This window comes from Salmo trutta, chromosome 39 (assembly GCF_901001165.1).
Source record: "Salmo trutta chromosome 39, fSalTru1.1, whole genome shotgun sequence".
Taxonomy (NCBI): Eukaryota; Metazoa; Chordata; class Actinopteri; order Salmoniformes; family Salmonidae; genus Salmo; species Salmo trutta.
In genome coordinates this window covers 14,305,841-14,324,012 of record NC_042995.1, presented here as the reverse complement: position 1 = coordinate 14,324,012, position 18,172 = coordinate 14,305,841, and the positions used below count along the sequence as shown (strand labels likewise).

Sequence of the window (18,172 nt, the reverse complement as noted above, 5' to 3'; positions counted from 1 at the left end):
ACAGAGCAGCGTGTACAGACACTGTGTTCTGACCTGGTGGTGTTCCGTGTGTGTGTGTTTTGTGTGTGTGTGTGGGGCAGGGGATAATTACCGCTCTCTACTGTATAACATTGGGGCAGATGACTATTCATGTGATTATTCAATGAGGTAATAGTACATCCAGCTACAGCACACTATACATCTGTAACTCTGTATGTACAGAACAAACACACAGAAAATACATGTCCTCTGTATGGAACCTATTCTATAGACGAGATTCTAACTCCAACATCTTGGCTTATGTCAGTGAGCACCAACTCTACTGAGCACAAGGAACAGGGCCTTTCATGACCTCTGACATGACCTCTTACCTGTGTGACCTTATCGGTGACGTTGTGCGTTCGGTCCTTGACCTTTGGGGCGATGATGGTTTTCTCGGAGGATGGAGGGGAGGGGCACTTCTTGTCGTTGTTGGCCTCTGAGAAGTTGAGCGTGATGAGGGGGATCTTGTTGATGGTGCTGTATCTGTTGAGGTGGGAGTCGGACGTGGAGCCCAGAAGACTGGATTTGATCTGGTTGAAGGGTCCTGGAGGAGAATTTAATGGAGAGAGAGGTTTGGAAATGGCTAGCGCTGTGATGCTAGGCTAGAGCGGCAATGCTATGGTAGGCTAGCGCGGTGATGCTAGGCTAGGCTAACACGGTAGTGCCTGACACAGCTTGAGAGTTTGACGGTATGCTAATGGTTTAAAGGGGACGTCAAGTGCAGTTCATGTGGTAGGTGTGTTAATAGGCTGCTGTGTCTATTTGTTACGTGTGGGAGCGTGAGTATGGAACTGTTTATTTGCTCTTGAGTGAACTCAATTGCTGTCACAAGACAAGTGAACAACCACAGGACAACAGTAGAAATACAACAGTCAAACAGATCCACCCTTAACCCTCTGCTTGATCCTGTTACCTTCCATTCAACAGCTGTAGAAATGACAAACTTGGTGTAATGAACAATTTTAGTGAAATATTTATGTCCACGAACAAAGGAAATGTGTACTTATATCTCAGTCGTGAGGTTTTGACTCAATGATACCATATGGATATGGCTTTCATGATTCATACATCAACACATACTTTGTTACTATGTGAAAATACAGTACAACACTGCCATAAAACCTCACTACGTTGAACAACACACACACTGTCACACATAGTAACTACTGTACTGTGGGCAATATGGAAAAGAGAGGGAATGTGTCAACTGCTGATCTAAAGGAGAAGATGGAGGGATGACTCATTCTCCCATTTTCACAAACGAGTGTTGAGAATACAGTGAGTGATACTTACACATACAAAAGACATGCGCAGCTTGAATTCATGCTACAGCAGCATTGTACGGTACAGTATGTATGCATTACAGACATATAGGAAAAGCTCAAGCCATACCCCCAGCCATCCAGGACCGAGACACTAGCGAATCAGGAGAGAGAGAGGGAGGGAGGTAGAGAGCAGCGTAAAGAGGAAGTGACCTCAGAGAGAGGGGAGGGGTCAAAGGTCAGGATAATTCTGCAGGCACTTCCTGAGTGTCATGTTACATTTATTTTAGCAACATCAGAGTGATTTATTTTAGTAGAGGTAAAAGAAAATCTGCCCACTATGTTATGGTAATGAAAAAATATCCTGTAAATCGGAGACATAATGTCTAAAGTTAAGAATATAAACGATAGCGGATAACATTTATCAGATGCTCCTCCAAATGGAGTAGGTATCAGTGGAGTCTGGTGGGAGGCGCTATAGGAGGAAGGGCTCATTGTAAATGGAATATTGGAACCGTATCAAACACATCAAACATTTGAAAACCACGTGTCTGACTCCGTTCCATTTATTCCATTCCAGCCATTACAATGAGCCCGTCCTTCTACAGCTCCTCCCACCAGCCTCCTCTGGTAGGTATTGATCCAGAATGTACTTTTAGGCTAGTAAAGAGATTGATCTCAGAGGAAAGTACAGTCATTTCATTCATTTCTGGAGGTTAAAAGGCTCTCAGATATTTGATAACATTCCACTGACGTAGAATTCAGTGGAGGCTGCTGAAGGGAGGACAGCCCATAATAATGTCTGGAACAGTTCAAATGGAATGGCAATGTTTGATACCATTTCACTAATTCTGCTCCAGCCATTACAACAAGCCCGTCCTCCTTAATTAAGGTTGCCACCAACCTACTGTGGTAGAATTACTTACAGTATCATTACCTTTTTTATCTATAATAGTATGCTTCCACATGCGGAATTAATATGGTAGAGTGTTTAACTAGTGAAGTAGTCATGGATCGGAATACTTTTTTGATAAAGTGGAGACAAAATGGAGGACGTTATTCAAGCAAACAGATAAACCATCACTCTATTCCCTTCAACTGTCTGACACAGGACAAAGGAAATAGCCTACCAGTTGTCTTTGGTCAAGGGGACTATTGGCAAATGAGGCAAGATTTGTTTTCATGCAGGTGCGTGGCAGGTCAAAAGTCAGCCTGATTTTCCCAAACAATCAGTAGGGATCTGCAAGCTTGCAGGGCACTCACAGGTCACTTCTTACTACAGCATGAATAATACTACTACTATACTGTGCAAGCCTCTATGGCATTCTCAGAGGAATTCACAAACGTATCAGTCCAGCACTATCATTCAACACAGACTTATGTTGTTGTTGAATGGAAAAATCCATGCAGCAAGCAGTTCAGGCCATATATTCTATATCCGTGCTATGTTCAAGGAACGTGGGGTTGTTACCTTTGATATTACGACCATTGTCTGCGATTGCATAGTGTTGAGGAAGAGAGAGGGGGATGGGAGGAAGGTGGAGGAGTGAGAGGAGATTCCAGATCTGTACGTAGCTAGCTAGTGATGGAAGGCGACCCACATAAAAGCCCTATCGCCGTCGCACCATTCATTATCATGAAGTAGATGTATTACAGTGTCAGCCGCAGGGGCCCTTTGAATGAGAAATGCAGATTCAATGGTGTAGGGAGGGATAGAAATATGAGCTGGGTACAGAGACAGGGAGAGTCTGGGGCTGTACTGTACCCCTCTTGTTGACTGTGGGTGGAAAAGGTGATCTGTGATTCAGGAGTCAGGATAGATGTGGTGATTCAGGAGTCAGGATAGATGTGCTAACTCAGGAGTCAGGATAGATGTGGTGATTCAGGAGTCAGGATAGATGTGGTGATTCAGGAGTCAGGATAGATGTGGTGATTAAGGAGTCAGGATAGATGTGGTGATTCAGGAGTCAGGATAGATGTGGTAACTCAGGAGTCAGGATAGATGTGGTGATTCAGGAGTCAGGATAGATGTGGTGATTCAGGAGTCAGGATAGATGTGGTGATTCAGGAGTCAGGATAGATGTGGTGATTCAGGAGTCAGGATAGATGTGCTAACTCAGGAGTCAGGATAGATGTGGTGATTCAGGAGTCAGGATAGATGTGGTGACTCAGGAGTCAGGATAGATGTGGTGATTCAGGAGTCAGGATAGATGTGGTGATTCAGGAGTCAGGATAGATGTGGTGATTCAGGAGTCAGGATAGATGTGGCGGTGCCTGATGGCTAATAGTAGGTACAGTTGAGCTGGGGGAGCTACCCTCATTCACTGATTCAAGGTCAGATTTGATTTGTACCACATGATAACAATGGTTGGGATTGGGACCAAATCTACTGCGTAAGAACAGCAAGGCCAAATTGATTTAATATAGCATAACATCTCAGGGTGAGGCGGATGGGGGAGACAAGCATTTCTGACCATGGAGGTGGTGTTGACTTATATACCTTCACTTGCATGTCGGTCCCTGAAGGCCATCTTGGAGTTGGAGCCAAAACCCTCCATGTCCTGAACAGAGGAGGCCCTTCGGATACTACACACACTCTCCCTGGACGCGGTGGGGGTCAGGCCTGGGATGGAGGGGGCCAGAGGGCCCACAGTCTGGGTCTGGGGAACCGCTTGGGGAACCAGCCTGTCCCAGAAGGGCCCCTTGGGGGACGAGTGGTCCAGGGGTCCCGACACAGGGGTGGAGCAGTGGCTGGGGCCAATGAGGGCCCGTGTGTCGTTGGCATAGGGGGGGCTGCAGCTCTCCCGGGTGGGCAGTGATTGGAAGTCGCGGGTGGCCACCGACTCTTCACTGCGGCGGGGCGAGTCGATCATGACGGCGTCAGGGTCCTGCTGAGGGAGGGACTGCTTACTGATGCCCAGGAGGTGTAAGGCTGGGAGCCGGAAACAAAACAATCTACCTTTCCCTGGAGAGAGAGAAAGAGATAGAGAGAGTACAATTTTTCAACAGCAATGCTTGGAATATTTCCAACAATACGAGAAATCGTTTTTACGAAACTCTGCCCTTTTCAGTGGTTCATGATGACTTCATTCATTGTGGAGGAATTCTTAATTTGATCTTGACTAGGTAGAAACAAGTAGGGGAAGATGGCGGACTGGATAGATGCTCTGTAGCTCATGCTAATCCTCAGTATCCAGCTCACTCCCCAGATATCAAGCAGTTAGTGCCAATATTGTTCAAAAGGACCTAGCCGACAGTTATTTCAAAAGGAGCAGCAAGATCAAAACAAATGCCTCTTATCCCAATGGCCTAGCTTCCATCTTTAGCTTCCTTCAATTATTCAGAGCTAGACGTTTGATGAAATAAAGCAACCACCATATATATATTACAGTCCCATAAAATATAAAATTACAACAAGTTTCCGATGATTGATTAATACCCTTGGAGAAAGAGATCATCTTTGTCCAAATGATGTTACGGATGAATCTGTCAATGCATTATGAGTGCAGTTTCTAGGAAGTCTGAAGTGGAGGCATCTTCTATTCAAGGACTTTGGGGGCCTTGTCAGAAGATCTAATTTCAAATGTATAACATGTTCCGGGTGACCTAACAAACATACACAGATATACAGTGGCTATACACGCACGTACACATGCACACACACATACACGCACGCTCGTGTTTGAAACTACAATCCCAGTCAGAACTATGAGGCATGCGTGTTTTGTCCTCCTAGTCTGTAGAAACATGCCATCATTAGTCTGTGCATACAGTAACATGTTACAGTATATGTGTCGTACTGTAGGTGAACACGACACCGCACCATGGCAACAGAACATACAGTACATACATTGATGATGCCAGATCGCGCCAGCTAAGGGCCATTGAGTCTAGTGAAGCACTCTTTCCTGGAACAAAAATCAAGTGTTATTCCCAGTGGGCTACGTCTTCTCAGCCTCATCCAAGCACCCTTACTGAAGCTACCTAACACTGAGTAATGGAAAAAGGGAAAAAGGACAACCTACAGTGGGGGAAAAAAGTATTTGATCCCCTGCTGATTTTGTGCGTTTGCCCACTTACAAAGAAATTATCAGTCTATAATTTTAATGGTAGGTTTATTTGAACAGTGAGAGACAGAATAACAACAAAAATGTTATAAAATGATTTGCATTTTAATGAGGGAAATAAGTATTTCACCCCTCTGCAAAACATGACTTAGTACTTGGTGGCAAAACCCTTGTTGGCAATCACAGAGGTCAGACGTTTCTTGTAGTTGGCCACCAGGTTTGCACACATCTCAGGAGGGATTTTGTCCCACTCCTCTTTGCAGATCTTCTCCAAGTCATTAAGGTTTCGAGGCTGACGTTTGGCAACTCAAACCTTCAGCTCCCTCCACAGATTTTCTATGGGATTAAGGTCTGGAGACTGGCTAGGCCACTCCAGGACCTTAATGTGCTTCTTCTTGAGCCACTCCTTTGTTGCCTTGGCCGTGTGTTTTGGGTCATTGTCATGCTGGAATACCCATCCACGACCCATTTTCAATGCCCTGGCTGAGGGAAGGAGGTTCTCACCCAAGATTTGACAGTACATGGCCCTGTCAAATGATGCGGTGAAGTTGTCCTGTCCCCTTAGCAGAAAAACACCCCCAAAGCATAATGTTTCCACCTCCATGTTTGACGGTGGAGATGGTGTTCTTGGGGTCATAGGCAGTCATAGGCAGCATTCCTCCTCCTCCAAACACGGCGAGTTGAGTTGATGCCAAAGAGCTCCATTTTGGTCTCATCTGACCACAACACTTTCACCAGTTGTCCTCTGAATCATTCAGATGTTCATTGGCAAACTTCAGATGGGCATGTATATGTATTCTTGAGCAGGGGGACCTTGCGGGCGCTGCAGGATTTCAGTCCTTCACGGCGTAGTGTGTTACCAATTGTTTTCTTGGTGACTATGGTCCCAGCTGCCTTGAGATCATTGACAAGATCCTCCCGTGTAGTTCTGGGCTGATTCCTCACCATTCTCATGATCATTGCAACTCCACGAGGTGAGATCTTGCATGGAGCCCCAGGCCGAGGGATATTGACAGTTCTTTTGTGTTTCTTCCACTTGCGAATAATTGCACCAAATGTTGTCACCTTCTCACCAAGCTGCTTGGCGATGGTCTTGTAGCCCATTCCAGCCTTGTGTAGGTCTACAATCTTGTCCCTGTCATCCTTGGCGAGCTCTTTGGTCTTGGCCATGGTGGAGAGTTTGGAATCTGATTGATTGATTGCTTCTGTGGACAGGTGTCTTTTATACAGGTAACAAGCTGCGGTTAGGAGCACTCCCTTTAAGAGTGTGCTCCTAATCTCAGCTCGTTACCTGTATAAAAGACACCTGGGAGACAGACATCTTTCTGATTGAGAGGGGGTGAAATACTTATTTCCCTCATTAAAATGCAAATCAATTTTTAACATTTTTGACATGTGTTTTTCTGGATATTTTTGTTGTTATTCTGTCTCTCACTGTTCAAATAAACCTACCATTAAAATTATAGACTGATCCTTTCTTTATCAGTGGGCAAACGTACAAAATCAGCAGGGGATCAAATACTTTCCCCCCCACTGTATATACTGCTGGAGACATTGACGTCTTTATTTCTGTAATTAAAACAGCACATTTTAAAAAAAACTGAAAACATAAGTGAAAAATTTCATAAAATAATAAAATAACACAACTTCCAAAGTCATTTTCCTGATGAAGTATTACTTTACTCTATAAAAAGATAATACCAAAAACAAGCATAAACGATGAAAAAAAAACACTCTCCGCTCCATATCCCTCTGGATGTTTGGGCTTTAGTGAGCTAACGTGCCTGCTACATCACATTACACATGCCTTTGTCTTGTTCCATTGCGGTGGTAGCACAGAGGTTGAATTGTTAAAGGCAGTGTGGGGAATAGCAGAGAGATGATTGACAATGTTCAGCAGTGTTCTTTTGTTGTTCCCATAGCTCGTTTTTCTTTGTTGACACTCATGACGAGGAATAGAAAACCAATTTTAGACACTGTCACGTGTACACTTGGGTCATTTACTTTGAAGGTGTTACTTTTACACACCAGCTAGATTCCAATAAATAATAACACATATTTCAGTTGGAATGCATCTGGTTCTTGGTATTTTAATTTGTCAATGGTTTAATTGTATATGTCCCTATTAAATAAATGAATGAAGAAGTACATAATCAATATATTAATGGAAATATAGGAAAGACAACACATCTACCTCATCATAAGCATATCCTCTTTATGTCCCCCACCCCACACACACAGAAAACATATATGACATGCTTTTAAGCAATAAATGTTTTCCCTTGTTAAGCTGTGTCTAATTACACCATTTCAAAAGGATAAAAACCTACAGGCTAAGAATCCCTTAATTGGATAGCAAATTAAGCATGCCGTTTGACAATATGCCAATGTATTTGTGGCAAAAGAATATACATTGACCTGTTACTATTTTTAAAGGTGACATTAGGAATGATGCTCCTTGCAGCGCTGCATTCTACTGTAGCCCTTTCCTGCAGTCAAATGACCAAACGGCCCTTTAATGCCCTCATGGGTGAAATGTTATTAATATTTTTCATAATTTCATAAATTGTAAACGTTATTTAGTCCCATGTGGCTCAGTTGGTAGAGCATGATGTTTGCAATGCCAGGGTTGTGGGTTCGATTCCCACGGGAGACCAGTACGGAGAAAACATGTATGAAATGTATGCATTCACTACTGTAAGTCGCTCTGGATAAGAGCGTCTGCTAAATGACGTAAATGTAATTTTTTTTTAAAAGCCGAAAATCTGGTGTTTCTATGTCAAACGGTTTTGCTATATTTCAGTCTTCTGTGATGTGTAATATTGGGATGCAAACTCAAAATGTAATACATTTCAACTCTATATCTGACAATGTACAGGTGCAAGAAAGCTTAGGTAACTAAACTAAATGACTATCGCCCAGTAGCACTCATTTCTGTCATCATGAAGTGCTTTGAGAGACTAGTCAAGGATCATATCACCTCTGCCTTACCTGACACCCTAGACCCACTTCAATTTGCTTACCGCCCCAATATATCCACAGACAATGCCATCTCCATCACACTGCACACTGCCCTATCCCATCTGGACAAGAGGAATACCTACGTCAGAATGCTGTTCATTGACTTTAGCTCAGCATTCAACACCATAATAGCCTCCAAGCTCATCATTAAGCTTTAGGCCCTGGGTCTGAACCCCGCCCTGTGCAACTGGGTCATGGACTTCCTGATGGGCCGCCCCCAGGTGGTGAAGGTTGGAAACAACACCTCCACTTCGCTGATCCTCAAATCTGGGGCCCCACAAGGGTGCGTGCTCAGCCCCCTCCTGTACTCCCTGTTCACCCATGACTGTGTGGCCATGAATGCCTCCAACTCAATCATCAAGTTTGCAGATGACACAACAGTAGTAGGCCTTATTACCAACAATGACAAGACAGCCTACAGGGAGCAGGTGAGGGCCCTGGGAGTGTGGTGCCAGGAAAAGAACAAAACAAAGGAGCTGATCGTGGACTTCAGGAAAGAGCAGAGTGAGCTCACCCCTATCCACATCGACGGGACCGCAGTGGAGAAGGTGGTCTGCCCAACGCATCACCGGGGGCAAACTACCTGCCCTCCAGGACACCTACAGCACCCGATGTTACAGGAAGGCCAAAAGATCATCAAGGACAACAACCACCTGATCCACTGCCTGTTCACCCCACTATTATCCAGAAGGCGAGGTCAGTACAGGTGCATCAAAGCTGGGACCGAGAGACTGAAAAATAGCTTCCATCTCAAGGCCATCAGACTGTTAAATAGCCATCACCAGCACATTAGAGGCTGCTGTCCTATATACATAGACTTGAAATCACTGGCTACTTTAATAATGGAACACTAGTTACTTTAATAATGTTTACATATTTTGCATTACTCATCTCATATGTACAGTTGAATTCGGAAGTTTACATACACTTAGGTTGGAGTCATTAAAACTCATTTTTCAACCACTCCACAAATTTCTTGTTAACAGACTATAGTTTTGGCAAGTCGGTTAGGACATCTACTTTGTGCAAGACACAAGTAATTTTTCCAACAATTGTTTACAGACAGATTATTTCAGTTATAATTCACTGTATCACAATTCCAGTGGGTCAGAAGTTACATACACAATGTTGACTGTGCCTTTAAACAGCTTGGAAAATTCCAGAAAATTATGTCATGGCTTTAGAAGCTTCTGATAGGCTAATTGACATCATTTGAGTCAACTGGAGGTGTACCTGTGGATGTATTTCAAGGCCTACCTTCAAACTCAGTGCCTCTTTGCTTGCCATCATGGGAAAATCAAATAAATCAGCCAAGACCTCCACAAGTCTGGTTCATCCTTGGGAGCAATTTCCAAACGCTTGAAGGTACCTCGTTCATCTGTACAAACAATAGTACGCAAATATAAACACCATGGGACCACGCAGCCGTCATACCGCTCAGGAAGGAGATGCATTCTGTCTCCTAGAGATGAACATACTTTGGTGCGAAAAGTGCAAATCAATCCCATAACAACAGCAAGGACCTTATGAAGATGCTGAAGGAAACAGGTACAAATGTATCTATATCCACAGTAAAACGAGTCCTATATCGACATAACCTGAAAGGCCGCTCAGCAAGGAAGAAGGCACTGCTCCAAAACCACCATAAAAAAGCCAGACTACAGTTTACAACTACACATGGGGACAAAGATCGTACTTTTTGGAGAAATGTCCTCTGGTCTGATGAAACAAAAATAGAACTGTTTAGCCATAATGCCCATCGTTATGTTTGGAGGAAAAAGGGGAGGCTTGCAAGCCGAAGAACACCATCTCAACCATGAAACACGGGGGTGGCAGCATCATGTTGTGTGGGTGCTTTGCTGCAGGAGGGACTGGTGCACTTCACAAAATAGATGGCATCATGAGGATGTAAAATTATGTGGATATATTGAAGCAACATCTCAAGACATCAGTCAGGAAGTTAAAGCTTGGTTGCAAAATGGTCTTCCAAATGGACAATGACCCCAAGGATACTTCCAAAGTTGTGGCAAAATGGCTTAAGGACAACAAAGTCAAGGTATTGGAGTGGCCATCACAAGCCCTGACCTCAATCCTACAGAAAATTTGTGGGCAGAACTGAAGAAAGCGTGTGCGATCAAGGAGGCCTACAAACCTGACTCAGTTACACCAGCCCTGTCAGGAGGAATAGGCCAAAATTCACCCAACTTATTGTGGGAAAATTGTGGAAGGCTACCCGAAACATTTGACCTAAGTTAAACAATTTAAAGGCAATGCTACCAAATACTAATTGAGTGTATGTAAACTTCTGACCCACTGGCAATGTGATGAAAGAAATAAAAGCTGAAATAAATAATTCTCTCTACTATTGTTCTGACATTTCACATTCTTAAAATAAAGTGGTGATCCTAACTGACCTAAGACAGGGACTTTTTACGAGGATTAAATGTCAGGAATTGTGAAAAACTGAATTTAAATGTATTTGGATAAGGTGTATGTAAACTTCCGACTTCAACTGTATGTACTGTATTTTATTATATTCTACTGTATCTTAGTCTATGCCACTCTGACATTGCTCGTCCAAATATTGATATATTCTTAATTCCATTCCTTTACTTAGATTTGTGTGTATTGTTGTGAACTTGTTAGATATTACTTGTTAGATATTACTGCACTGTTGGAGCTAGAAATACAAGCATTTCGCTACACCTGCAATAACATCTGCTAAACACGTGTATGTGACCAAGAACATTTTAGGTGGTTTGATTTGGTCTTATTTTTTTTAAAGCCATAACCATGTGTGTGAGGTGTATACTTTTGTTTCAAAGTAGATTTGTTTAAGACTACCAAGAATCACTCTGTGTGACCATGATTTAGCCCACTGCAGTAGAACTACACGCAGGGAGCATGGCCCTCTCTCTACAAACACACACAGATAACACTGCACACCAGCCAGTGCATGCACAAACACCAATCCTCGTTGCTATGATACCAGCTAGTAGTAATATTTGCATTGAATATTAAATGGAACTCAGATCCCCTAGTCCTGAAGTGAATCGGTGACTGATGAATAATCATTTGGATGAAGTAAAAAGAGAGAGGGATATCTAGAGATATGGTTCCAATCTTCACTGAGGCAGAATAGAAAGCATAAAACATTTTATCTTCTCCCTCAAGCTGTGATTCTGCTGAAGATGGATGGTTTAAAGTGGATATCCAGCCGTGCAGTTTAGGTGCTTAGTGGACTCATTCTGATTTCCATACAGTCTCTCCTTTTGGAGGATGTACACTGCCCCTTGGATTTCATCACATTTTATTGTGTTACAAAGTGGGATTCAAATGGATTACATTTTTGGTCAACAATCTATACAAAATACTCTGTAATGTCAAAGCGGAAGACAAATTCGATTTTTTTTTTAGAGTAATAAAAACGTAATAAATAAAATATAGTCTTTGCATAAGTACTCATCTCCCTGAGTCCATACATGTTTGAAACATCTTTGGCAGCGATTACAGCTGTGAGTCTTATTTGTTATGTCTTTAAGAGCTTCACACCTGGATTGTGCAATATTTGCCTATTATTCTTTTCAAAATTCTTCAATCTCTGTCAAGATGTTGGAGATCATGGCTAGACAGCTATTTTCAAGTCTTGCCATAGTATTTCAAGCAGATTTAAGTAAAAACTGTAACTTGGCCACTTGGGAACATTCATTGTCTTCTTGGTAAGCAACACAGTGTAGGCCTTGTGTTGTAGGTTATTGTCCTGCTGTAAGATGAATTCCTCTCCCAGTCTCTGGTGTAAAGCCGACTGAAGCAGGTTTTGCTCTAGGACTTTGCTTGTGCTTAGCCCTATCCGTTTCATTTTATCCTGAAAATCTCCCCAGTATTTGCCGATGTCAAGCATACCCATACCAATACTCAGCCACCACCATGCTTGAAAATTAGGAAGGAATTACTCAGTGATGTGTTGTGTTGGATTTGTTACAAACATAAGGCTTTGTATTTAAGCCTAAAAGTGTATTCCTTTGCCATGTTGTCTTACTTTAGTGCCTTGTTGCATACAAGATGCATGTTTTGGAATATTAAAATGGTGTATATTTGTGTTCTTCTTTTCATTCATTTAAGTCATTATTGTGGAGTCACTACAACGTTGATCCATCCTCAGTTCTCTCCCATCAAAGCCATTGAACTCTGTATCTGTTATAAAATCACCAATGGCCTCATGGTAACATCCCTGAGCAGTCTCCTTCCTGTCTTGCAGCTCAGTCTTTGTAGTTGAATCTGTGCTTGAAATGCAATAATTGACTGAGGGATTTTACAGATGGTGTATGGGGGACAGAGGAAGGGTTAGTCATTTCAAAATCATGTCAACCCCTATTATTTCACACAGATTTCTTGTAAATGTTCTGTGATTTGTTAAGACAAGTTTTACTCCTGAACTAATTTAGGCTTGCCTAAACAAAGGGGCTGAATACTTATGCATCGACTATATTTAATATTTTGTTTCCACTGAGCTAACCCGGACGCTTATAAGAAATCCCGTTATGTCCTCTGACAAACCATCGAACAGGCAAAGCGTTCATACAGGACTAAGATTGAATCCTACTACGCCGGCTTCGACGCTAGTCGGACTACAAAGGGAAGCACAGCCGCGAGCTGCCCAGTGACACGGGCCTACCAGACGAGCTAAATGACTTCTATGTGCGCTTCGAGGCAAGCAACACAGAAGCATGCATGAGAGCACCAGCTGTTCCGGGCGAATGTGTGAACACGCTCTCCGTAGCCGATGTGAGTAAAACCTTTAAACAGGTCAACATTTACAAGGCTGCAGGGCCAGATGTATTACCAGGATGTGTACTCTGAGCATGCGGCAACTAGCAAGTGTCTTCACTGACATTTTCAACCTGTCCCTGACCGAGTCTGTAATACCTACATGTTTCAAGCAGACCCCCATAGTCCCTGTGCCCAGGAACACCAAGGTAACCTGCCTAAATGACTACCGACCCGTAGCACTCACGTCTGTAGCCATGTGCTTTGAAAGGCTGGTAATGACTCACATCAACACCATTATCCCAGAAACCCTAGACCCACCCCAATTTGCATACCGCCCCAACAGATCCTTGGATGACGCAATCTCTATTGCACTCCACACTGCCCTTTCCCACCAAGAAAAAAGGAACACCTATGTGAGAATGCTATTCATTGAGTACAGCTCAGCTTTCAACATCCTAGTGCCCACAAAGCTCATCACTAAGCTAAGGACCCTGGGACTAAACACCTCCCTCTACGACTGGATCCTGGACTTCCTGACGGGCCACCCCCAGGAGGTAAGGGTAGGTAACAACACATATGCCACACTGATCCTCAACACAGGTGAGGGGACATCAGGTAGCCTAGTGGTTAGAGTGTTGGACTAGTAACCGAAATGTTGCAAGATCAAATCCCTGAGCTGACAAGGTAAAAATCTGTTGTTCTGCCCCTGAACAAGGCAGTTAACCCACTGTTCCTAGGCCCTCATTGAAAATAAGAATTTGTTCTTAACTGACTTGCCTTGTTAAAAAAAGGTCCAATTTAAAAAAAGAGGTGCTCCTCAGGGGTGTGTGCTCAGTCCTCTCCAGTACTCCCTGCTCACCCATGACTGCATGGCCAAGCACAACTCCAACAGGCTGGGTTTCTGTATAGCACTTTGTGACATCTGCTGATGTAGAAAGGGCTTTAGAAATACATTTGATTGAACACCATCATTAAATTTGCCAACAGGGAGGAGGTCAGAGACCTGGCAGTGTGGTGCCAGGACAACAACCTTTACCTCAATGTGATCAAGATAAAAGAGATGATCATGGACTACAGGAAAAGGAGGGACGAGCATGCCCCCATTCCTATTCTCATCGACGGGCTGTAGTGGAGCAGGTTGAGAGCTTCAAGTTCCTTGGTGTCCACATCACCAACAAACTATCATGGTCCAAACACACCAAGACAGTCATGTAGAGGGCAAGACAAGGCCTATTCCCCCTCAGGAGACTGAAAAGATTTGGCATGAGTCCTCAGATGCACCATCGAGAGCATATTATATATTTGAGATGCAACAGCTCAAATATTCCAAAATCGGTTATTAGTATAAAAAAGGTTCTAGGTAGAATCCTTTGCCTTACAAAGAACCCTCATCTTCCAAGAAGGGTTCTTCAGATGAAAACGGTTCTTGGTAGAACTGCTCCAGAGTGGCGCAGTGGTCTAAGGCACTGCATCTCAGTGCAAGAGGTGTCACTATAGTCTCTGGTTTGAATCCAGGCTGAATCACATCCGGCTGTGATCGGGAGTCCCATAGGGCAGCGCACTGGGTTTGGCTGGGGTAGGCCATCATTGTAAATAAGAATTTGTTCTTAACCGACTTGCCTAGTTAAATAAAGGTTAAATAAAAAAATATCTCCACCAAGAACCTTTTTGGAACCCTTTTTTCTAAGAGTGTAGAAGTCAATGTCGTCAGAAACACCCCAGGGGTGAATGAATAGTACTTCAACATCACATGGATATGCCCATAACATTGAATGACTGCCTCTGTACCTTCGCTCCTCTCAACAAGTAATGGAAACATTTCCTTGACATCTCCACCCTTACGACACAAAGCCAAAGAGACACGACTGACCACTGGCAATACATCCTATTGGCTCTCAAACATCCAACCATCAATGCCATTAATGGGTCCATACCAAGCACCATTTCCAGCAACCCTGATCAAAACAAAGAGAAAACCGACTAAGATGGGAAATTAGACTATGGTTGACAAACACGCTACAAAGCAGCAATACATACTGTAGCAGCAGCACCTAATGCATGGCCGAGCACTCCCTAGGTCAAGCTGAGGCCACAGCGTCATTCTCTCTCTGACTCCCTTGCCCGACCCTTACGTAATTTGTGTGCATGGGGCTTAATCAATGTTCATGTAGGAGCATTTCTGCATGGCTAACCTAACGTAGCAGGTGCCAAAGAAACGCCTGAACTGAGTTTCTTTCTTTCTGGCACGACAAGAAAAAAATGACTGTCGGGGGAGGATCTTTTCTGCACTGTTGAACCAATCCAGTAAATGTGGAGGAGTTAAGATGGCGCGTTCCCTTGTTAACTTACAAAAGCGGAAGTCGTATCAGGCTCTATTTCCATTGCATCCGGTTTTTGCCCTAAACCACAGAGGGTGATGCGTAACAGAATTCTGTATTGGACCAGGTCTAATTGTGGTCTTTAATTATGCAGGGACCGCTATGAGTCATGACCATCATCTGTCTGCTAACAGAAGAAAAGGAACAATTCCTCAGGAAGAATAAGGAAAAAATGATGTCCTGAAATGTACAAGGGCTAAATGTTCCAACCTAAATCGCCAAAGTGCAAAAACGATCATTTCCCTGTACCAGTTTAAAAGAGACTTTGAGAGAAGGAGAGAGCCAAGGTAGGTGAGCAGAGCAAGACTCCACCTTGTAAATGAATCAGTCTGACAGCAGCATTCACACTGTTTAGAAATTCAGATAGGCCTGAATCGTTTTTTTTTTTTCATGCACCATTCAATTATGGGATTGCCCGCCCCACACTTTTGGCAGAGGTGCTTTTGAGGAACAATTTTTTTTCCAAAATGATATTTCTCCTGTCTGAACCGACATACATAAAATAAATCTAAATACTAGAGAGCATAACATAGCCAGGGAGGATCAATAGCGTCTAACAAATAGCTGGGGATTACGTTTTATCACAAGCACTTACAGTTGGGAAGGCTGCAATTTGGGCTGCACGTGTGCCAAATAAAGAACAGCTTGTTGCGTTGTGGCCAAAATCCTCCTTTTGAAGGATTTTGGAACTTCTTACCCTGGCACTTGACTGTTAAACTCATGGGGACACAAGCAATGGCTGCCAGTCCTGACTTGAACAGGAACTGCCATCTATGGATTATTTTTCTATGGTTGGTTGGTTGCGGCTGTACATTTGCCTTTTGCAAATTTCAAAATTCGACAGCTAATGCCTACTGCTGAAAAGAGAAGACTAATCTGAAGCTAACAAAAAAACATTTTCAACAATTAAGTGATTCTGAGCGAACAGCACTATTTTTCAAAGTAGCTTATCTGAGATATTGGTACGAGCGCATGGGCCATCACAGATGAGTAGCCAATGCTTAATCTTCATAATTGGAAACAGTGCAAATGTATTAAAAACTTTTTGCAAATGTATTAAAAACAAAAAACAGAAATACCTTATTTACAGAAGTATTCAGACCCTTTTCTATGAGACTCAAAATTGAGCTCAGGTGAATCCTCTTTCATTGATCATCCTTGAGATGTTTCTACAACTTGATTGGAGTGCACATGTGGTAAATCTAATTGATTGGACATTATTTGAAAAGGCACACACCTGTCTATATAAGGTCCCACAGTTGACAGTGCATGTCAGAACAAAAACCAAGCCATGGGGTCAAAGAAATTGTCCGTAGAGCACAGATCTAGGGAAGGGTACCAGAACATTTCTGCAGCATTGAAGGTCCCCAATAACACAGTGGCCTCCATCATTCTTAAATGGAAAAAAATTGGAACCACCAAGACTTCCTAGAGCTGGCCCCCAAACAGAGCAAATGGTTGGAGAAGGGCCGTGGTCAGGGTGACCAAGAACCCGAAGGTCACTCTGACAGAGCTTTAGAGTTCCTCTGTGTAGATGAGATAACCTTCCAGAAGGACAACCATCTCTGCAGCACTCCACCAATCAGGTCTTTAGAAGGAGACACTCCTCAGTGAAAGGCTCATGACGCTCGCTTGGAGTTTGCCAAAAGGCACCTAAAGACTCTCAGAACATGAGAAACACGATTCTCTGGTCTGATGAAACCAAGATTGAACTCTTTGACCTGGATACCAAGCGTCACGTCTGGAGGAAACCTGGCACCATCCCTACGGTGAAGCATGGTGGTGGTGGCAGCATCATGCTATGGGGATGTTGTTCAGAAGCAAGGACTGGGAGACTAGTCAGGATCGAGGCAAAGATGAATGGAGCAAAGTACAGAGAGATCCTTAATGCCCCAGAGTGCTCAGGACCTCAGACTGGGATGAAGTTTCACCTTCCAACAGGACAATGACCCTAAGCACAAAACCAAGACACCGCAGGAGTGGCTTCAGGACAAGTCTCTGAATGTCCTTGAGTGCCCCAGTCAGAGCCCGGACTTGAACCCGATTGAACATATCTGGAGAGACCTGAAAATAGCTGTGCAGCAACACTCCTCATCCAACCTGACAGAGCTTGAGAGGATCTGCAGAGAAGAATGAGAGAAACTCCCCAAATACAGGTGTGCCAAGCTTGTAGCGTCATACCCAAGAAGACTCGAGGCTGTAATCACTGCCAATGGTGCTTCAACAAAGTACTGAGTAAAGGGTCTGAATACTTATGTATATGTGATATTTCTTTTTCACTTTAAAAAAAATAAATTAGCAAAAATTTCTGAAACCTGTTTTCGCTTTGTCATTATGAGGTATTGTGTGTAGCTTGATGAGGGACATTTAAAAATATATATATTTTAGAATAAGCCTGTAACCTTACAAAATGTGGAAAAAGTCAAGGGGTCTGAATACTTTCCGAAGGCACTGTATATCAGGGCAAGTGACTGGAAAGATTTTAATTTATCGGACATATGATACATTTACCGGTCAATCATTTGAAATGGTTGCGTAACCGATTAGGGCATCCACCCACTCAGCCAGCACTATCAGTAAACAAGGGATTTTGGTCAAATGAGCTACATTTACATGTCCCTAAAAAAAAAGTCTATAACAAATGACAAAAACA

At 43.2% G+C, this 18,172-nt stretch overlaps 1 protein-coding gene across 4 annotated transcripts in view; it reads right to left on the bottom strand.

Moving 5' to 3' along the window:
- The window catches only part of LOC115179733 (potassium voltage-gated channel subfamily H member 7-like), an 84,374-nt gene that overhangs the window by 33,065 nt on the left and 33,137 nt on the right, over positions 1-18,172 (bottom strand). For 2 of the 4 annotated variants that reach the window (XM_029741433.1, XM_029741434.1), the window contains exons 4-7: positions 3,784-4,248; positions 2,755-2,775; positions 1,414-1,437; positions 351-565 (exon numbers count right to left, since the gene is read on the bottom strand). In XM_029741433.1, coding sequence (XP_029597293.1) covers positions 351-565; positions 1,414-1,437; positions 2,755-2,775; positions 3,784-4,248 — 725 coding nt within the window. The remainder of the gene's footprint in view (positions 1-350; positions 566-1,413; positions 1,438-2,754; positions 2,776-3,783; positions 4,249-18,172) is intronic. The other 2 variants (XM_029741435.1, XM_029741436.1) reach the window with 2 other exon arrangements.